The sequence below is a fragment of the Artemia sp. Qi Xiang Cuo genome, chromosome 16, assembly GCF_049724085.1.
Source record: "Artemia sp. Qi Xiang Cuo chromosome 16, ASM4972408v1, whole genome shotgun sequence".
NCBI classification, from domain to species: Eukaryota; Metazoa; Arthropoda; class Branchiopoda; order Anostraca; family Artemiidae; genus Artemia; species Artemia sp. Qi Xiang Cuo.
The window spans coordinates 44128643-44151850 of NC_142809.1; the positions used below are offsets into that span (position 1 = coordinate 44128643).

At 33.5% G+C, this 23208-nt stretch overlaps 1 protein-coding gene across 1 annotated transcript in view; it reads left to right on the top strand.

The window, feature by feature from the left end:
• LOC148942946 (uncharacterized) overlaps positions 1 to 6250 on the top strand; it is a 21550-nt gene extending 15300 nt beyond the window's left edge. The window contains exons 2-4 of the mRNA XM_089102407.1: positions 448 to 635; positions 2742 to 2900; positions 5956 to 6250. Of these exons, the coding sequence (XP_088958533.1) occupies positions 448 to 635; positions 2742 to 2900; positions 5956 to 6135 (527 nt within the window). The 3' untranslated portion in view covers positions 6136 to 6250. The remainder of the gene's footprint in view (positions 1 to 447; positions 636 to 2741; positions 2901 to 5955) is intronic.
• Positions 6251 to 23208: the final 16958 nt, after the last annotated feature.

Genomic DNA, 23208 nt, shown 5'->3' on the forward strand with positions numbered 1-23208 from the left:
TACAAATACTTAAACGGGCCAAAATATGGCCCCTTTTTGGCCAAACGGGCCAAAATATGCGCTTTTATTCCCAGTTTTTTAAGTAATTTAAGTTGAATCTATCTTTACATTGCCAGACTTATTTTTTTGGGGGTTTTCTAGATACGTACTTAAAGCCGCATATGATACAAACCGTAAAGTTTTGCCCGATCTTTCAGAAGACACGAGTGACTCCACTTCTGAAATAAACTTTTAAAACCGCGTTTCCAAATTGTACTGTGTGTTTGAAGCCAAAGACATAGTGGAGTTCGAATTATTAAGTAAAAATAGACACTTTTGAATATAAGGTACTGGTAACATGTTTAATCTCGGCTACAAGTGAAGCCCAGGCCAAACAGTCCAACCTGCCTCCCTCCCCCATGTAAACGGATTTGTTTTTACTTATGTTCAGTCTTGATTTTTTGGTAGTTTGTTTAGACTTTTTTGCCCTAGAGGACGATCTTTGGCCTTCTCAAGAAGCTGACTTTGAAAATTCTGGCAACGAAACACTGTCCACAGTCAGAGAAGTTCAACAGGGTGGCACAATCAAATCATTACAACAACAAATCGGAATATTACAGAAACAACTGCAGGAGGTACAAGCGGATTGGGAAGAAGTAAGATTTCATTTGTAAAACATTCAGTCATTCAGGAGTTCCTGCAGATATTTTGCTCAGGGGTGGAAGACCCGACAAAAATGCTGCTTCGAAAATCTTCTCTCTTCTCAAAATGAGACACAATAGTCTTTTTATAAATGTTTCATTCTAATTAAGCTAGGACTAGGAAGCATAATATATATATATATATATATATATATATATATATATATATATATATATATATATATATATATATATATATATATATATATATATATATATATATATATATATATATATATATATATATATATATATATATATATATATATATATATATATATATATATATATATATATATATATATATATATATATATATATATATATATATATATATTATATATATATATATATATATATATATATATATATATATATATATAGATATATATAATATATATATATATAGATATATATATATACATACATATCATATATATATATATATATATATATATATATATATATATATATATATATATATATATATATATATATATATATATATACACACACATACATATATATATATATATATATATATATATATATATATATATATATATATATATATATATATATATATACACACATATATATATATACATACATATATATATATATATATATATATACATATATATACATATATATATATATATATATATATATATATATATATATATATATATATATATATATATATATATATATATATATATATATATATATATATATATATATATATATATATATATATATATATATATATTAATTTGTTTTCTACTTCGGAAGAAGTCCCATCTCGTCTATTTTTTAAGAGAAGAAAATCTTTCGAATATTTTTTATCTGCAAAAGCTATATGTTTCGAAGACATTTATTTGTTCAAAATAATACAATAGATTTTCCTAGCATTTAAGAATTAGAGAATTTTCTTTCGTTAGGATAGAACTTTTTTTTAAATGACTGTCTTCCTCAGAAATTTCTTTCGCACTCAGTCTTGTATTAGTGAGCTTAGTAGGATCAAATAGTAACTTTACTTCAAAATATATATATATATAACACTTTTTTTTATAAGATTCACCTTTAGGCCCCATACTGCTTTTCACTAAACCAAAAACTTTGTGTTTTAATTGCGTTGTATATGAACCAAGAAATATCCAGAAAATTCAGAAGACATTTTTTTGAAATATTTGAGTTGGTCCAAGTTTATCAGTTTGCACCCTCCAGCTGTATAAATTCAAAATGTTTATATTACTAATTTTAACAAAGTGCAAGATATCCTCCTTTGTATTAACGTGTGTTTTATAGAAAAGTGTGTTCTATCCAATAGTTTAAGTTTCAAAACTACATTTCACATTATACCACGACTATCATTACTAAAAACTCACGCTAATAATAGAGCTGATGCTGATAGAGCTACTCACGTTTCTCTCCACCCCAATCTATTGAAAGCTTCACTCATTACGCCCTCGTATGAAGTCCCAATTGCGTTTAAATCCTTCCTTATAACCTCTTTAGTGACGCCAATCGGGGGGGGGGGGGGGACAGGAGGCTCCCCCCTAGATATTCAAATTACCTCTTTTTTGTTACGCTTATTGAAAAATGGATGTTTTTTGGTATTTTTATTTTTAAAAAAACGCCACCCCTTCTAGATTTTGAAAAATACATTGTTGTTTCGCCCCCCTTACTTGCGTGGATTTGCGCCCCTGAGCTTATTCCCATCCCCTTTCGGGGACGACCTGCTTCTCGTTTGCTCTTTTTTGGATAGTCATCACAATATTTGACAATCTGTCATCTTTCAATTGTAAAAGGTAGCCCCGCCGTCTTAGCCTGCCTTACATTATAGCCCAAGAAAGCGGGATTTTTCCTGTCGTTTTTGGAAGCACATTTTTCAAGTTTGAAGGCTTATTGTCGTATTCTTCCAAACATTTTTCACAGTATAGTTTAGAACAACTACAATACATTAGCTTTTTTCTAATCGATTAATACAATTTACGATTTTGGAATTTTATTAATTATCCAAGAATATCATAAACATTTCATTTAATTTTATCTTAGGATCGAAGCGACTTAATGGACCAGCTGACCAGGTCAGAGGAAGACAGACAAACTTTGACAAAGTCGCTTTTTGAAGCGGAGTACGAAGCAGAGAGACTTCGAACCATAGAAGATAAATTGAGATCTGTGCTTCGAACTATGGCTGCATTACACACTATGGTACAAATTAATTTCATCGCTTTCATCATTTTACTGCAACTGTAGGCTTTAAATCAGAGCTAGGATTTTTAACGAAAAATAGTCAATGAAAACTTGAAATTCTTACAAGTAAACATCGGGTAGACTTGAGATTTTTATAAGTAAATATGCCGAGGTGTTTTTTTTGGGGGGGGGGGGGAAGAAGGGGTACTTGCCCAGGGAGCAGAAATTTTAGGGGTATAAAAGTTTTAGGGGTGTAAAATTTCAAATAAATAGTCTGACAGTCATAATCATATGTCGTTTTGAAATTTTATTTTTATTAAATTAAAGTAGAGGGCGCAGATAATAAATGAAAATAATTAATAAATCATTAATTAAATAATAAATGATTATTTATCACATTTCACATTTTTGAGGATGGAAGCTAGAAAACCTTACAGTATGGTTCTCTGATATACCGAATCTGATGGTGCGATTTTTATGAAGATGCTTTGACTTTTTAGGGGCGTTCTAAACTTCTCCCGCATCAACACATACATGTATAGGAAGACTCGGGGAATCTCTTGACAGGGGCAGTGAACGGGAATTTTAGGCGTACGAAAGTTTTAGGCGTGCAAAATTTCAAATAAATAGTCTGACAGTTATAATCATTTGTAGTTTTGAAATTTTATTTTTATTTAATTAAAGTAGAGGGCGCAGGTAATAAATGAAAATAATTAATAAATCGTTAATTAAATAATAAAATAAGTTTAAAATAAAAAAATACATAATATAATTAAAACAGAATAATTAACAATAATTAAATGATTTGAAAGATCTTAAGCCGAACTTGCCAGCCATGACAAAAAACCAACAGAGAGAAAAATTTCAGTGAAAAAAACAACGAACGAGGCTGTGGCAAGTGGAGAGAAAAGACGAAAAATGTAAAAAAACGTGGATATTTGGTTGCTCTAGTGTTTTCACTGAAGTAACTCTAATGGCATCTTTTCCCTACGTGGATTAGTTTGCGCCAATTGTGTATTTTTTTGGTTGTGGGTTTATTTGTTTTTAGTTTTAGTTTAGTTTTTTATCTTCTTCTTCTTGTGTTTCTTTCGTGCTGAAGAGGCCTAGTTTTAATACAGGCGAAATATCTGCGTTGTTTTAAATTTTTTGTCTTTTCTCTCCACTGGCCACAGTCTCGTTTGTTCTTTTTTTCATTGACATTTTTCTCTCTGTTGGTTTTTTATTAAATAATTTAAATTATAAATTAAAAAATAACTATTTAATTACTAAATTGAAAATAATTTTGTTAGTAAATGAACATTTTGTTAAAATTTAGCCTAAAAAATTTGCGGAAGACAGGGGAGGGGGCGCTAATCAAGAGTTTGCCCCAGCCGCAAGAGAGGCGAAAACCGCCACTGTATGTTTGAGACGTGTCGAAAGCGCCAACAAAAGAAAGAGAGAGAAAAAAAAAGAGTAAAGAAGGGGAACTGGGGAAATAAAAAGAAAAAAAATATTTTGTATAGCATCTATTGTTAAGTTATGTAAAGATGCATTTTTTTGGATTTTAGTCATTGTTTGAAATTTTGTCTTTTTTTTTAGTTTGTCACTTTAGTTTCCCACTCATAAACCTGATTCTTGAAAAAAAAGAATTCAAGTAGAACAGAAAGTAGAAAGAAAGTAGAACAAAGAAGTCCAGAAAATAGGTTTATAAAACTGCATTGTTGAACTTCAAACGGTGGTACAGCAAGACTTCGTGGTTCGTGGGTTCATGACCTCAATTATAAAAGGAAGATCATTTTCTTGACCTAGATCGGTAGAACCACGAATTTACAATCCAGATTATGAACTTTCAGCCCGGTAGTCGGTAGAAGTGGCCTTTCTAAGAGTAAACCTTAGATTTATTTTTTTTTTGTCTTTTTTTGGTCTTTGATTTCTTTTGGTTTTAGTTTTTTTATCGTTGGTTTTTAGTTCGTTGCCTTTTTAGACTACTATTGACCATTAGAGATTTTGAGTCTTTTTTTATTTCATGCCCAGAATCCGCCAACAATTTTCTACGGCAATGTTTTGATTCTTTGAAGTTTTCATAAAAAATTTAACATTTCGTTTGTTTTTCATTTCTAAAATTTCGGTTTTAAATTTGTTTGTTAAGATTTTTCTGTCAGCTCATGTGAACACAGTTGTTAGAAACGTGTTACCAACAAGTTTTTTTCTAAGACGGCAAAAACTGAACTAAGAGTTTGGGTAACCTATGAGAGTAGGAACTGGTCCTATTATCGACAACGCCATCCAGGTGACACTTTTTGGTGACACTTAATATTTTTTTCTTTCAGCATAAAAAAAGAGTAAACTTTCAGTGTAGTAATAAGTATCGGATCTCAGTTCCTGACAGAAAAATGATCTCATACCTTCAAAGAATACCAAGCCCTAGATGGCGTTGATTTTTTGGTCAACGCTAGCGCCAGTTCCCACTCTTATATGTTGCTGATATTCTTTTGTGCTAGATAGTTGTGCCTCAGTTTAGAAATTTACAATGTTGAATATTTACATACACTTATCCAGACAGACTCATAACCAAGGGGTTGCGAAATTGGTCGCTTTGCGCTCATCAGAGGTGCGGAGGTGAAACGCAAGCGGTAAAAAGACACGTACATGCAAGATAGAGAGCACATGTGTGTAACTCTTTGCAAACATGTTCTTATTTTTTTTTAAAGGCAAGCCTGAAGTATTCCCCCCCCCCAATTCCGCCACTCCTTAGTCCGAAGTTAATTAAGCCACTAAAAGCGCAGTTACATAAAAAATCTGAATTGCTGATCTTCGATGTTGAATGTTTGTATTTTAGTCTCTGGACAGATACAAAACGAAGGGGTTATGTAATTGTTTAAGATGTGGTCTTAAACAGGAGATATTAAGTCATGTACATGTAATATAGAGAGTATCTAACTCTTTGCATGAAACATGTTTTTAATGACTGAATTAAACTGAAACTTTGGTATGCCTCCCTCCCCCTCCCGGCTCCTAAAGCCGAAGTTCAGTGTTTTCATTGCAGTAAAATAATAACAGGCTATCTTTGAACGTTATTTAATTTTCTTTATAGAGCCTTTCTCGACGTTCAGTTGGTCGAATCATAATCGAAGCTGTCGAAAGGAGCGTGGACCCTCAGACTAAGGAGTGCAATATTATCAAGTTTCTTGCTACCCTTCAGCAATCCAGCTCTGAAATGGAGCGCCTGGGCACAGAGAGTCTTATCAATTTGGCGTTATCTGCAGTTCAATAGCAAACAATAATGATATTATAATTATTTAATATTTTTACAATTAATTGACAATAGTTAATTATTTAATTCAGAATATTCACCTCCAAATCATTGTTTAACTATTATTCCAAGTCAGTTTATTGCTTTGTGTTGTTACTTTTTTATGTTCAGAATTCTGTTTTTTTTTTTTTTTTTTTTTTTTTTTTTTTTTTTTTTTTTTTTTTTGAATTCGGCTCTTTTAGTATAATCTACTCAAAATATTGATATTGCCCGATTGTTTGTTTTTTTTCTTTTTTTCTTTTTTCTTTTACAACTTTTCAGAGCATCCATAAGAAATGAAATTACTAATATTGATTGACAAAAATATGACCTAACTTGATTCTTTCTGGCATAATAATTAAAAAGTTTAATTTCATTATATACATTAGTTTTTTCTTTACCTAGAATAAGATTGACCAGGGCTTGCCTTGACCAGGCCCATATAAGATTTACCAGGGACATAGCCTTGTTTTTGGCTGGGCTTTGACGCGTTCGACCAATAGGTCATGTGTTTTCGAATTAAATAGTCTATCTGAACTTTATTCAATCACTAGCTTCATCTATGAATTACTTATCTTTCTAGTTATTTAATGCGTTGAAAAACAAAAATTAAAACAATGCATTGATGCTTCACCGTGTCGCTTAATAAAACAACAAAATATACATCCATATAAAAGTCCCCTAAAAATAATGTTAGGTCTTCATTGAAGATTACCTTAGCACAATCTATTGTATAATTTGTTTTGACTTGTAATTTCATTAGATGGCACTTTGGCTCACAGTACGGTGCTCAGTTAATGGAGAAGTTTCTGACGCGTACCATAACATCTGCAGCTTGTGCTATTTTGATGATGATGACGAAAAATAGCATGATTTCTTTAAGTTACAAAAATAGTACTTGGGAAAGTGACACACTGCTTTCAAAATTACTATTTACTAGCGCTTATTATAACACTTAACGTTACTTTTAACGTATGCTTTTTTGATTCCGGACATCTCATAAAGGAACTTCTGTCGAACACTACCTAAATTATTCGGAGGAACCTATTCTTACTTCCCCATTAAAAATTTCGAATCCTGCTCCATGAAAATTTCGAATTTCGTTTTTGGTTAAATCTAGTTTTTGGTTAACCTCATCTTCTTCCTTTCAAGTTTTTTTGTTGTTTAAACTTGCCTTTTGAATTTAACTTGTAATCATACGTTTATCTTTTGGGTAAAGCTCAGGGTTACTTTACAATTGTATACACTAGCTGTTGACTTAGATGACGTTCACTTAAATTTTCCATGAATACATGGTATTGTGACCACTGGTAGCATGGTAGCATGACAACTGGTAACTGGTAGCATGACCACTGGTAGCATTGGTAGCATGGATTGTGACCACTCACACAAAACTTTCAGCTTATTAACTTTAACGCAATCTCCCACAACAAGAAATTTCTCTCAGGTAATAAGCTCATTTCCAGCAATAATAAAAGAATTTAAATTCTTTGAGGTAATTTATTTATTCTGACAAAAGAAATGAGGAGTTGATTGGGTTTGTAACAACCCACCTTTCCAATCTTGGTCCAGAAATTCGACCAAGTACGTAAAATGTTTCTTTAAAATGCTTACTTTTTTTGTAAAGCTTATTTTATTATTAATTTTTAGTATACCTTCCAATGGTATGCATTTATATGCATACTATTAAACCGTTTTTCTAGTACTGTATTTTGATCATCAAGATATTTAGAAGTGTTTGATGCATTCCAAATGTGTCGTACCCTTTTTATCACTTACACAAATATCTGAAAAATTAGGTTAACACTAAAAATATTTTCACATATCTTCAATACCTCAGAAAACCATCCCTGTATAGCTACGTGGTCTTAAATATTGTAAAAAAAGAAGTAAATATTTTCCTTTTCTCCTTTTTTCTTTCCCAATTTCACGTTTCTTCTTTAATTTTTTAAAAGTTAGATTTGAGAATAATTGAAAGTAGAGACCAAAAATACCCTCTTCCCCCCTATATTTAAATAAAACACTGGTTTTGCGTCTTCATGAAACAAAATTGAGACAAAACATCGCCCGTCCCGGAAATTTTACCTCGGAAATGTTGCAATTTTTCCTAAGGTTTCTTATGTTTTCCACATAATTGCTGTTCTAGCGGTTTTTCCGAATTGTGCTCCAGTCCTCCTCCCCCCCCCCAGTTCCCAATGCTCCTGTTCCCAAAGATTAATTCATACTTTTACAACTCTACTTTAAATTGTAGTGTATAACAATTTTGATCTAAAAATAAGCGTAAAGAAAACCAAAAATGCCCCTCCTCGCCTAAATTCTAAGAAATATCCTTTTTGTATCTTCATGAAACAAAAGTAAGGAAAAGCCTTAGCATCCCCCAAAATAGTACCTTGGAGATTTTGTTATTTTTTTCTAAAGTTTCTTGTACCCTCCGCGTAAGTTTTTGGTGTTTGTTTTCAAGTTATGATCAATCCCTCTTTCACCTAATACCCAGTGCCTCCGTCCCAAAAATTGAATCCCCAATTTCACATTTCTCTTTCAAACTGTGTTCTGTAACAATTTCGACTTAAAAATAGTCATAAAAAAGCCAAAAATCCCCTCTGGATTTTAAAGAAATACCCTTTTATGTAAAAATATTGCAATTTTTCTTAAGATTTCTTATATTCTCAGTATAATCGTCTTTTGGTGCTTTTTTTAAGTTGTGCACCACTTTTTACAGTGATCCCGCCTCCAAAAATGAATTCGCAATTTCACATTTCTTCTTTAAATTTTGTCCTGTAACAGTTTCACATTTTTCTTTTAAGTTGTGTTCTGTAACAATTTTGGATTTGAAAATAATCGTTAAGAAAACAAAAAATCTCGCCCCCCCCATAGATTAAAAAAAATACACTCCTTTACCTTCATGAAACAGAATTGAGAAAATTCCTTGCCCTTCCTCAAAATTTCTACCTCAGTAATCTTGTGATTTTTTCCTAAGATTTCTTATGTTCTGTGTGTAATCGCCTTTTTAGGGTTTGTTTCTTAGTTGTCAGTCCACCCCTTTCCCCTCTAGTTTCCTTTGCTCTCGCCCCAAAAAATGAATTCCTATATACTCTCCTAAAATGTGTGCTATAACCCTAGATCTTCTCTACTTTTTGTCGCCTTTATTTACTTTAAAAAAAATGACAAAGCTCAAATTTCGTGGAGTATCAAGTGGGCTTTACAAAGGTATTTGGGAGAACTTTACTAGACTTAGAGTAAGCGGTCTATAACTCACTTAGTATAAGACTATCAATAGAAAAATATGGTTTCTGGCTAGAAGGTATTAGGATTATAGAAACTCCTTTTAAATCCACAGTTAAAAGAAAAATTATGAACTTTTTGCACCTTAATTCAAAAGAAAAGTTTTCTTATACAAAGAGATGAATTGAAGTTTATTCATTTTTAATTAGCTGCTTTAAAGAATTAGGAATATCTGTTAAATAATTTAATATAAATCTCTTTCCAGGACTTTGCTAATTTAAATATCTAAGCAGGAATATTTGTTTTAAAAAAAAAAACAAAAAAAAAACATACAGATAGGGACAGTGAGCCAAAGAAAGTGAAAGGCTGAAATTTTTCATTCTGGCATCAATTTTATCGTTGTAGACAGAGATTCAGTCTTGTGTGAGTAGATTTATGCTTTTCAAAAGCTTGTAAAAATAGTTTTTTTTTTTTTTTTTATGTGAAGAGATGGAAACCGGAGTTATAAAAATATATCATTAGCAAGAAAAGTAATTAACATATATTCAGTAATATAATCACATTTTAGGTTAAATTCTCGGCCAAGAACCGGATTTTTTAATTCAACAGTCAATAATATTATTGCTCCTTCTATTAACTCATCAGTGTACCAAGCGACCAGAGGCCAAAACAGTTGCGCAAACTTCTCCTCTGTAGTAATCTACTTAAAGCTAATAGGCAATTCTATCAAAAGCTGGTAGAGTTAACAATAGATTTGCAGGTGGTTGGGTAAACATAAAAATCGGTTATAAGTGAGAAAAGAGGGTATAACCTTTTTAAGAAAAAAAAAAAATGAATTTATTAGAAATAAAATAATACTATGAAAATTGAAATAGACCACTCAAAAACTTTCTTTGTTTGAGGGGGTAGAGAGATTTTTTTGTTCAAAATTGTTACATATCTAATTTTGATCTGCTACCACTTTACCCTTTTTAAGAACAAAATTCGTCCTTTTTATTTTATCATTTTTGTGTTATTTTATCATTTTTATTTTATAATTTTATATATTTTTTATGGGCTATTTTCTTTATCATTTAGGTTTCTTCCTCCCTCATCTTTTTTTTATGATCTAACGCTGGTAAACAAAATAGACGTAGCAATATAACCGGTTTTTGGGCATAAGCAAGGTTGTAAAACACTCAATATTTTTTACGTATTTTGTGATGTTTTTCAAATATGCCTCATTGTACTGGCTTAATGTTTAAATTCAATCAATGAGGATAAAGAACAAGATAGTGTTAAAAGAAAATGAAAGAAAGAAGAGATCAGAGTAAAGATGAACAAAAGAAAATTAGAATACCTACTAGATAACCACTGAAAATTTTTACTACTACTGCAACTAACAACTCACTGCATCACCAAGCTGCCTGATGCCGCCAAAGTTACGCACGGTCATGCTCCACCCCTCGCTCTTTGCACCCTCCTCAGAAGTTGCAATTCCCTTTAAATCGTTCCTTACGAAATTGTCCCACCCAATTACGGGAAAACCTGCTTTTTCCTGGCCCTAGACGGTTGGCCAACAAGAACGGAGATCTTGTTCTTCTTCGGTAGATGGATCGATTTTTACGAACCCAGTTTCTAAATTAGTTAAAAAGATGAATAAAACATGACGTGAAGTTATTTTATTTTGATTTTTATTATTTTGCTTATCAGTTTAAGCTCTACACCATTTGTAGGTTACTTCCTTTCTCACTTGCGTAACTTTTTCATTTAAGTCCTTGGTTTCTTCCAAGGGGCAGAAAAAAAAAAATTCCTGGCCCTTGACCCATCTTACGTGTATTCATACCTGAAATCCATGGTTTTCTAAGGTTTTTTGTTTTGATTCGATCAAAACAATGGAGTTTTTAGGGCAGTATCACCTTTTCTTCAGTGTTGCAGTGGTTGACAGTGTTGCCATGGTTAACCGAAAAATGAATAATCAAAACTATATAGTTCAGTTTGACAACGCTTCTCGTCCTTAAAAATTCAAACACTAACAATGTGTCGATTACCAAAGACAATTACACATTCAAAGGAAAGCTAAGACCTATTAAGCTGTTTAATTTCATATATTCTTGGCTGTTTTTTCTCTTTTTCCCACGTTTTGTTTGTTTAAATTTATTACAAAAAACGGCATAGCTGCGGGTATTAATGATTTTATTCAGTAATTAAACCCGTACAGAGTATTTCACGATCTTGTCTGCAAAATAGAGCATAAAATATCAAAAACTGAAAAACACAAGCAAAATACTAAACACCACAAAAAAACAAGGAAAAAGGGAAAAACAATAAGTTGACAACATTTATTAACACTTAATAGCAAGTAAATGAAGGGGAAAAGAAAAAAGAAGAAGAAAAAAAAATATATACAATATTTAGTCGATTCGTTCGGTTCAAATATTCCAAAACGGCATACCGACCCTCTTTGATGAACCAGATAACATTAATATTAAAACTATAAAGTAAGAAAACCCTTGTTATTTAAATTGCATTTCAGTTTTTAATTTTCAAAAAATTTACACTCAAAAAGATAATGATATAAAGTCTCCTCGTCACCACAGTCACAATTGGAACAATTACTGTTATTAATCTAACATAAAAATGAATTTAATTTACAGTGACCAGTTACAATTTGTGTCAGTTTATATTTCGTTAAAAATCACAATCACAATTGGAACAGTTACTTTTATTAATTCAACATAAAAATAAATTTAATTTACAGTGACCAGTTACAATTTGTGTCAGTTTATATTTCGTTAAAATCACAATCACAATTGGAACAGTTACTTTTATTAATTCGACATAAGCAGTGACCAGTTACAGTTTGTGTCAGTTTATATTTCGTTAAAAATCACAATCACAATTGGAGCAGTTACTTTTATTAATCCAACATAAAAATGAATTTAATTTACAGTGACCAGTTACAATTTGTGTCAGTTTATATTTCGTTAAAAATCACAATCACAATTGAAACAGTTACTTTTATTAATCCAAGATAAAAATGAATTTAATTTACAGTGGCCAGTTACAATTTGTGTCAGTTTATATTTCCTCGTCACCACAATCACTATTGAAACAATTACTTTAATTAATTCTGCATAAAAATCAATTTAATTTACAATGACCAGTTACAATTTGTGTGGGGGTATGTTTCGTTAAAAACTGAATTTTTGATTTTTCCTTTTATCCTTTTCGGATTTCCTTTTAAGATAAATATGGTTTTGTAAATTTTCTGTTAACTCAAATAATCATGTTTCATTATCAAATACCACTTGTACTTTAAATTCCCTTGTCTTTAAGTATACATTCCGTTTTATGATTATTTCCTTTTTCTCAAATAGATTTTGAGAACTTCAGATTATTTGTATTTGACTTCGGGTTTTAAAAGGTTGATTGACTTCTCAAAATTTATAAGGTGGGGCATTATAAACAATTAATTAAGAACTAATTAATTTCGCATTTGAGAATAGAGAAAATAAACGCTATACTTGTAACAGTTTTTGTTTATTGTTTTGTTTCTCCATTTTGTTTTGTTGCGAACCTACATTATTTTTTCTGTGTCTTTATATTTACCCTTTTATTTACCCTTTTATTTTATTCCGTCTTTCGTTGCGGACTTATCTTGTTATATTTTTGTGCCATTTGCTAATTGTTTTTTAAGTTTCATATTTTGTTTTATCTGTTTATACCAGTGAATAGAATTTCTAGTCTTCTAAACTTGTGTTGCAGATTGTCTCGTTGGCTGGATAAATTAGTAACTATTGCTATTAAATTATCTGTTTTTTTATTTAATACACACTTGAATAAATAAATTACTATTAAATGAACCATTATATAAATTGAATAATATTATTATTTAAAAATAAGTTACTAAATAAACTATTAATTGTCTTTAACGTTAATTATACATGTCTATTAATATTATCCAAGAAAGAATTGTAAAATAAGTATGGACTTGCTTAATCTGAAAATTTATCTGATGTGGAAGATGACTTTAGGAATTTAATTACTTAATTATGTAATTAAGTGATCTATTTTCTATTCGTAAGTTTAACAAGATATTTTAAAAAAGAGTACTTTTTTCAAATTTTTTGTTAGCATCTTGAACATGGTATACTCCCCCCCCCCTCTCCCCTCACCCGGAATGATGGTCTGCTCTGAAATTTATTGCAAAATTAGGTACTTGTTTTGAAGTCTTGATCTTAATGCATACATCAGCTGATGGAAGAATCCGAAGAGATGGAAGAAAGCTGGAATCAACTGATATGGGATGTTGGTTTTGAGCAGCTTGAGCAGGCCTTGTTGGCCTATTTGCTTGAGCAGGGATAGTATTCCTCCAATAAACTTCCAATTTCTAATCAAATGAGCCCTATTCAAAGTTCATACGTTCATCCATTCCATAAAAACCTTATATACCCACAGGACATAACTTACAATCCTTGCCCCAGGGCTCTGGTGGGTTGTGTAACCATGTAATCTTTGTTGTATGCTCTTTGGACTAATTTTTTTTTTTTTTATCAAAATGACTGTCTCACAATTTTGATCAGATACGTTTTCGTAAAAGAGGGCTTCGGAGGGGGGGGGCTAGTTGCCCTCTCTCTCTGTTGACTATTAAAAGGTAACGAGAACTTTCAATGTACAATTAAATGGGCCCTCTCTAAAGTTTATTCGACCACGCCTTCCATAAAAGCCTTATATGCCTTCGAGGCATTACTTACAAACTTTGTCCTTGTTTTTTTTTCGGGGGGGGGGGGGTCAACACCGAAGGCCTTGTTACATGATGTTTAGACTTTTTAAAAAAAATGTTTATTTCAAAATTTATATTGGATTTGTTTGTGGAAAAGACGAAGTGGGGGGCTAGTTGCCCTTATATCACTCATGACTTTTAAAAAGGACACTAAGACTACTGATTTTCAATTGAATGCGCCACATCCGATTTTTATACTCATATATGGGTACCTCCAAATTTTGGTTGGAAGAAATCGGGGGAAAAGGCGTGGGGGGGGGGGGGGCTGGTTGTCGTCCGATCACTCTTGACTTTTAAAAAGGGAGCTAGAATTTTCGATTTTACACTGCATGAGCCTTCTCCCAATTCTATATAAACACCCTTTCCAGAAAAAACCTTAAATGTTAACAATGGACAACTAGTATAGCCTATAGCATGCATGAGCCTTCTCCCAATTCTATATAAACACCCTTTCCAGAAAAAACCTTAAATGTTAACAATGGACAACTAGTATAGCCTATAGCCCTTGCCCTGAGGGATGTGGGGGTTTGTCATCCACAAAGACATAATTACTGTACTTTTCAAATATGCTTAACAAAATAGATATCTCAGAATTTTTATTTGATGTGTTCGGGGAAATGATGGGTGTGGAAGGGGGAGAGGCTGGTTGCCCTCTAGTCACTTTCGACTATTAAAAAGGGCACTAGAACTTCTGATTCCAGTCCAATGAACCCCTTCCAAAGTGACCACCCTTTACATTAGAACCATATTGGCCCCTGGGGCGTAACTTACAACCCTTCCCCTGAGAGATGTGGGGGGGGGGTCGAATCTTCAAAAACATAATTACTACATTACTACACCTTTCAGCTACGCTAAACAAGTGGCTATCTCAAAATTTTGATTGGATGTACTTGGGGAAATGATGGGCGTAGGGGGCGGGGCTGGTTGCCCTCCAATCACTTTTGACTATTAAAAAGGGCACTAGAAATTCTGATTTCCAGTCCAATAAGTCCCCTCTGAAGTTTATACGACCACCCTTTCCGTAAAGACCTTATAAGACCCCGGGGTTGAACTTAAAACTCTTACCCTGGGGGCTGTGGGGGGGGGGTTGTAAGTAATTATGTCTTGAAAGACATAATTACATGACCGTTCAACTATTCTGAACAAATTGGCTATCGCAGAATTTTGATTGGACGTATTTGGGGAAATAATGGGTGTGGGGGGAGGCTGGTTGCCCTCCAGTCACTTTTGACTGTTAAAAAGGGCACTAGAACTTGCAATTTCAAATCGAATGAGCCCATTTTGAAGTTTCTACGACAATTCCTTCTATACAAAGTGCCCTATAAAAAACTTTTACGCCCCCAGAGCATAACTTACAACCCTTGCCCTGAGGGAGTGGAGGTGTTTTCATCCTTAAATACATAATTTCCAGACCTTTCAGCTCCGCTGAACAAAATGCCTATCTCAAAATTTTGATTGGGTGTGTTTGGGCATTATGGGCGTCGGAGGCTTTTTGCTCCCTAATCCCTTTCAACTATTAAAAAGGGCACTAGCCCTCTCAATGTCCAGTTGAATGAGCTCTTTTTCAAGTTTCTACTACCCCCTTGTCTAAAAAAAAAAATACATTGTGCCCACATCGTTCTTTACTTAGGCAGCGCTATTGCGCCGCCTGTGATGTAAGAATATTAGAAGAAACCACGCTTTCCTCTGATTCATAACCAAAAATTATTCGAATTTGTGACTGCTCATTACTTTGTTGCTAAGATGAATAATAAACACTGAACGGTATTGTACTTGAACATTATTAGTGCTATTATCCAAAATGAAAAATGTTATTATCGTTTTCCCCAGTTACGACAAACTACAAACAGAGAAAAACAAAATTTATTCAAATCTGCTAACTTGGCAAAGCAGATGTACCTTTCACGAATCTGCCTTTTTTGTGTCTACAATTCAGGACTGTCGAAACTGTACAGCCCCATACATTTTGCTTATAGTTTGGAATATAAGTAGAATATTCCTAAGTTCATTCTTTTCTTCATTATTTTATTTGTCGTACTTCCTTTCTGGCTGCTCAATGTGGGAGGGGGATATTCCGAGGGGAAAATTTTCCGCGGGCGAATACGCCTAGTACTGCGTTAAATTTTCTAATATCGGGCGAAGACTGGCTCTAAACCCTGTCCCTGAAGTTGGGCTGGCCTTGCTTGAAGCTGGGTTTTACACCTTTGATGTAGACTATTGATATATACAAATAAACGGGCTTCCCATAAAATGTTTTTTACCGACACTGCCAATTAAATATAGAAATTATTACAAAAATTGTTAATAAATCAGTATTATTGATCGAGTTCCAGTGGTAAAGGCCTAAGGTAAAAAAAAAATTTTAATCATAAGTAAGATTGGTCTTCTGCTTCTCTCTCTCTCTTTTTTTTTTTTTTTTTTTTTTTTTTTTTTTTTTTTTTTTTTTTTAACGACCAAGCATGGACGCTGCCAGAAAATTTAAATTTCCTGGGAGTAGAGGTGGTGTGATGCCAAGAAATTAAGTCACTTTGTGTGCTAATAGATAGCAGTATTTCATTAAAATTTGGTTTTAAACAAATTTGGTGACAAGGGTGGAAAGGGGAATGCGCACAGGGCTATGTCTTAAAGTGAGGTTTATGTTGTCTGGGGGTGGGCTAGCTCCTCTTGTCCCTCCTTTGCACTGCTCATGAAACCAAAGAAGCAGTCTTACAGGGCGTAGCTCCAGCATTTTCATTGGGGGGGGGGGCAGGAGGGGTCTCTGTCCGGAAAGTCAAGGGCCTAATATTTTCTTTAAATTATTAGGGGGTAACTGCCCCCCTTGTCCCCCTGAAATGACGCCACTGGTCTTACACGCACGTTTAACACAATGCCATATCCAGGATTTTTTTTTGGGGGGGGATATTTTTTAGGGGAGGGTTTTACGATATAAAAATTTTAAAAACGCATCAAAAATTTGTTTATATGCATTTTTTTACGTTTTTATGAATCGGATAAACACTTCGAAGGGAGGGGTCAAACTCCCTAACCCCAATGGATACGGCCTTGGCTTAACATATCCAACTCAAGAGGTGTTACGTTGAACAACATAAATATTACATATGAGTGAAAAAGTCGAAAATAAGTTTCTTCTTCCTTTCGCTGCCATTAATGTGAGTTGTTTTTGCAAGGAAGGTTTTTCTAAGCACACAGGAACCGATAAAAATAACTATGACATCAAGAACTCCAATCCCCTACTATTTTTGGTTGTGAGACCAGAGGATGAAAGGAACACGAGAAGATGCTACTGTTTTTTAAGTGAGTTAAAAAGGGCTCAAGGTGAGCTATTGTACAAGGGTTGATTGTTTGTGTTGGCGTAAATATAAAAAATCCTGGCGAGGGTAACCTCATTTTCTAAAAAAATAGCCTAAAGTAGAATGAACTAGCTGAAGTTCAACCGGGGTTAAAGTTCAGTTAGATTGAGCTGTATGTAATTATGCAGATAACAAGGTATATAAATATAGAAATAGTACAGTCATAATCATAAATACAATCATAAAATAGTCCAGGCTTGAACAAGTTCGAGAGGGCAAACGAAAACCCTGGAGAAATATCACGCTCAGAGGGGGGGGGGCAACTAGATACTATCTTTGCCCAATACCATTTTACCCTGTGATTATTGGGCTCTCAGAGAAAGAATAAAACATACCGAAAACGCTAGAAAAAAGAAGATATTTATTTATGCCTGCTGTGTTGGTGTATCAATGAAATTGTGTTGCTTCGTTTGTTGTATGAGTGTGATACATTGAAAGCTTTGAAGGACAAGATATTTTGGTACGAGAAATATGATTAAAGGTAATAGGGAGTGAATGAGGCGATGCTATCCGGTGACTGGAGAAGGTGAGTGTGGATCACGTTGATAAACGGATCTTTGTTCGGAAAATTGGTTCTCGCCAAAAACAGATCTTCAGTACCCAGACGGTGCTCTTTGGGATCTAAAATTGACGTCTACTAATTTCCTGACTGAAAAGTACTTAAAGCCAGGATAGTAGCTTGCTTAATCAGGTACCCTAGGAAATCCGCAGTAGACTGGGCTCTGACAGTTTTTTTTTTTAATTGGGTTTCCAGGAACGGGGCGAAATATTTTACTCGGTTTGGGAGAGCCACAGATACTTTTTAGCACGCAAAAATACTTTATTCTTATGACTTAACATTTCTGGTGCTTTGGGGAGGGACAGGGCGGAGTTATTAAATCATTGAGTATTTCTTCCCTATTTTCTACCATCTATATTATTAACTTAGGTTTTCCTGACATAACAATTTTCGAAAATAAAAACCCCATCGGCACCCGGCGAATGTACTATCAAGCTATCTAAACTATTGTTTTGATTTCCTGAGCACAGAAAGTAGCAGATAACTTTTCATTTCTTGGATATCGGAAATTAGCAAGTTGCTGCCCCGATCTCAATTCCATAGAGGTCCGACCCAGATACGGAAGACCCGTCTGTTATTTTTTTTTCTTGATATGGCCCCGTTACCTTTTGTATTAGAAATAATATCATCAAGGCCATATCCAGAGGGGGGGGGGCGGGTTTGTCCCCCCCCGCCTAAATTTTTGTCTGGTTTGTAAAAACATTTAATGTCCTTAAATAAAATTTATTTTTGTTTTAAGTTTTTTTTGTAAGAAAATGCCCCCCCCCCCGAAAAAAAATCCTGGATGCGCCCTTGCATAGAAAATGTTAATACCTTGAGAACCAAAAAGACACTAGAAAACGAAGACGACCAATCTATAGAGCTTGCTCAGTTTGAGGAGATATAAATCCAAGTTTCACAGTGTCATATAATACCAAAATTAGCAAGTTGCTGTCCCGACTTCAATTCCATAGAGGCCCGACCCAGATACGGAAGCAACGACTTACTATCCTTTATTATTTTTCCTTGCTGTGGCCCCGTGATCTTTTGTAGTAGATACCATATCATCAAGACCATATACAGATGGGGGAAGGAGGGGGGTTTGAACTCCCCCCTTCGAAATTTTTGTCTGGTCAGTAAAGATTTCTAATGCACATAAACAATTTTCTTATATTTTTAAAGTTTTTTTTTGTAAATAAATATCTTCCCTCGGACAAAATCTTTAATGCGCCCTTGCATAAAAACTTTGAATACCTTAAGAACCAAACAAGACAGAAAACAAAGATGACCAATCAATAGGGTTTGCTAGCAGATATAAATGAGGAGATATAATTAGGAGATATAAATGAAAGTTTCACATTGTCATATAATGCCTTTAGAATCGCTGCAGCTGTTTTGCACTATCAGCCTACAACAAAGGCAACTCTCCGACAAATTAAGTGCCCCCCTTAAAGCACTTCGATGAAGTAGCTTCAATAGGACATTTGAGCTGGAAAACTACAAAAGAAGAAAAGTGCTAAGCTATGCCACTTGAAAGATCTTCAAGGGCTTCTAGTCGTTTGATCTCTTAGTAAATCTTTAATGATGGAACTCTTTAGTCTACTACACTGATATTAGATTACTTTATAATCAAAGCTCGAAAAGTATTGCAAAACGCATTGAGCAGAGAAGAGTTTTATCAGTTTAGGGAAAGGGGCTGTGTCTTATGGCGTCGGCTTTTTCCTAGCCTATCAAACCGTTCGTGATCTCTTATTTTAGTAATCCACTAAAAATGAGAGCTTGTGGACTTAAAACGAGATAAAAACAATTTAAAATGGAATTACAAAATAGAGGATGAAATTGGAGTCCCCATACTCCCCATTTCCGTTTTGGTATCGATTTAAGTAAATGTAGGAGCCTTTCTTCTTTTGGGAGATGAATCATGGTTGGGTTGAGGGGGGGGCAGGAATATTTTCTGGATCCGAAAACTAGATAGAGCCTTTCGACCAAATGTGATGCAAAGGCCCTTACGTCTATTGTTTAGGGTCACCAAACTTGGCTTCTTATAAATGGTGAGCTTAAGGCATTTGTGCTCAATAATCTCGAGGGGTCTATTCCGACTCACTTCAATTCTATGTTTATATATCTCAGTTAGGAACTTATATTGTTTAATTTTCGGTTTTACTGTCAAAAAAATCACCAGTATTCCATGTTTTAAACACGTGCAGTCGATTCTCCAGACCTTTGCTAGGGCAAAAAAAAAGAAAAAAAAGGGGAAGGTTTATTCAACCGGACCCATTTGTTCTCTTATGATTAAATCAAAATTGAAGAAGCCAGTTTTTTATTGACATTACCGACAATTACATGTTCACATACATAATTTCGTATTATATTTAAAATTTCCCTCTTAAATTTAGCTTTCTCATTATTAAATTTAGCTTTCTAATTCTTAACTTTGGTATAATTTAGTATTTTTCTTGATTATTTATGACTATGAGTCTAACAACTGTTTCGAAGATTGCTTAAAGAAGAATTCCAGGTTTATTTTTCAAAAAACAAAATGTTTATAGTTTGACCTCTCGTGACTCCAAATGATTTGAGCTCTAAATTCCCGGGGTATTAACTCCATTTTGACATTTCATTACTGTTTTATTACTGACTCTTCAAAAACTTTCGCTTTACTACTATTTCATGACCCCATTTAGCTCCACTAAACAATTGCTTCCTCTTTTTTCCACTTGGAAAACAAATTCCAATGATGGAAAACTAAAATTTACCTATGCCCTCAACTAGACAGTCAGTCAAAACACCACAAAAATGCTTCAAGTACCAAGGAAAAAAAATGCTTACTGGATACTTATTAGGTCTATTCTTACCTGAACCACTATTTTCGAAGATTTTTCTTTTGGTTGTTTAAAAACTATGAACTTCTTTGGGTAGTACTATATTATCATCACTGTTGCCCTGTTGAATTGCAAAAATAAACAATTAAAACTACTTTAGTTAAGCTTGAAAATGCTTTTTGTTCATAGAAATCTAAACACTAACCTTCATAGACAAAATATACCTTATGCTATTTTGTTTTTAACTTAAAAATTTAACTTTTTTTTTTCCTTTTTTTTTTTTTTTTTTTTTTTTTTAATTGATGCCCGCTACTTCCAAAAACTGCCTGGCTCTATGCTGAGATATTTTTCATTAAAAATTGAATTCCCAGTTTTTGTAATGTATTAATATATATCTGGTTTGCGTAAGTTTCCACTAAGCCTATTCTATCGATCAGATTCCATTTTCACTATACTTGATATTTTCGGATTTTTTAAACTGAAACTTTAAGTTCTTATTGGCAATGTCTTCCGTTAGAAACTAAGAAACTCAAAAGATAATATCCTCTAAGATTTTAAAATTTTCAGCATAGTTGTCATTTTTCATGATTAAATTGTGGGATGTAAAAAGACAGAAAATAAATGCTGCTAAACAGTTCACTCCTCAATTATTTAATCTCGGAAGACAGATTCTAACGACGGAAAGATAAATTTGTAAGCTTGGGTTTTCATCAAGTAGCCAAAAACATCTAATTAGGAATATTTCTATAATATACATAAGGTTTAAATGAAGATTTAGACACCATCAGCAAACAGCCAACAAGTGGGGCAACTTCTTTATTTTGTATTAATGCTGTTTCATAAAGCCATTAAATGGAGGAGGAGCGTAAGTGGCTTTGCTTGGCTCAGGTGGCTTGGTGCTGTGGTGAGTTGTTAGTACCAGTACTTTAGTAACTATTCTTTCTTTACTTCAGTTTTTGAAACAGGTTCTAACGATGTAAGCTTATGTTTACCATCTCTCTCGACTGGACGGCTCAAAAGATAGAAAAGCCACACAAATATTTTGTTTTTTTTCCAAACCAAAAGTTTAGGCTCTTAATGGTAAACAATTCAGTGAAAACTGAAAACACAAAGCTTAAAATATTGACTATTTCAAATCGTCAGCATGGTTCTCATTTTCAAAAATTAAATTAGACTATAAAGAATTAAGAACTTTAATGTAAGAACGTTAATAGAAAGCGGGATGTGGTTCAATCCTGCTTTCTAGGGCTACAATGAAAGAAAGGTTGAGATGGCTAGGGCATGTTCTTCGGATGAAGGATGACAGATTGCCGAAGATTGTCCTTTTCGGCCAACCACCTAGGGCAAAACGGAAAGCAGGTCGTCCCCGTCTGGGGAGGGAGGATGTCATAAAGAAAGATTTAAAGGAAATGAGAACTTCCTGGGAGGGTGTAAAGAGAGAGGCTTTGAATAGATTGGGATGGAGGAGGAGCGTGCGTAGATGTGATGGCCTCAGGTGGCTTGGTGCTGCGGTGAGTTGTTGTTAGTAGTAGTAGTAGTGTTATTAATATAATGATTTGTCTGCTAACTATTCAAAAAGACAAATTGCTAACCTTTTAGTTCATAGGTAATAACACACAATTAAGAATTAGATAATAGAAAAAGTTTAAACAAAAATTTGAAAAGCAACAGAAAATGAGATAATTTCTTAATTTGTTTGCTATGGTTTTATAGAGCCTTAAAACAATACTGAATCCTTGTCTTCAACTTAAAGGCTGCAAATATTAAGAATCTAATAAAATACTGGAACTAATTCCAATATGAAAGCTTGACTCTTACTGGGAATGTTTCAAACAGTTCGTGATAATGAACTGTAAGTAAGGAGCGATGCGGCTCAATGCGGCCGAAACTCGAAGGAACAGTCTTGATAATGATACATCAAAAGAATCGAATTTTGATGCTTATTCAAAATATGTAAAATTCATCAAATTTAATGTTACCCATCAAAAGTAACGAGCGTGAGAAAATTTGCCTAATTTTGACAAAGGGGTGAAACGGCCAAAAAACATCAAGTGATCTTAATGAAATCACTCCCATCAGATTCAGCATACCAGAAAACCCTATTGCCGAGGTTTCAAGGTCATATGTACAAAAATGTGGAATGTTCCATTTTTTGCCAGGGGTGATACTATTGAACCAGTGACCGTAGAAGATCGAGAGAGGACTCATTTGATAGGGAATCAAAAGTTATAGTGCCCTTTTTAAGTGACCAAAAATATTGGAGGGAGCTAGCCCCCTTCCTATACTCATTTTTCCCCAAAGTCGCTCGATCAAAATTTTGAGGTAACCATTTTTTTCAGCATGGTTGAAAAATCTAAT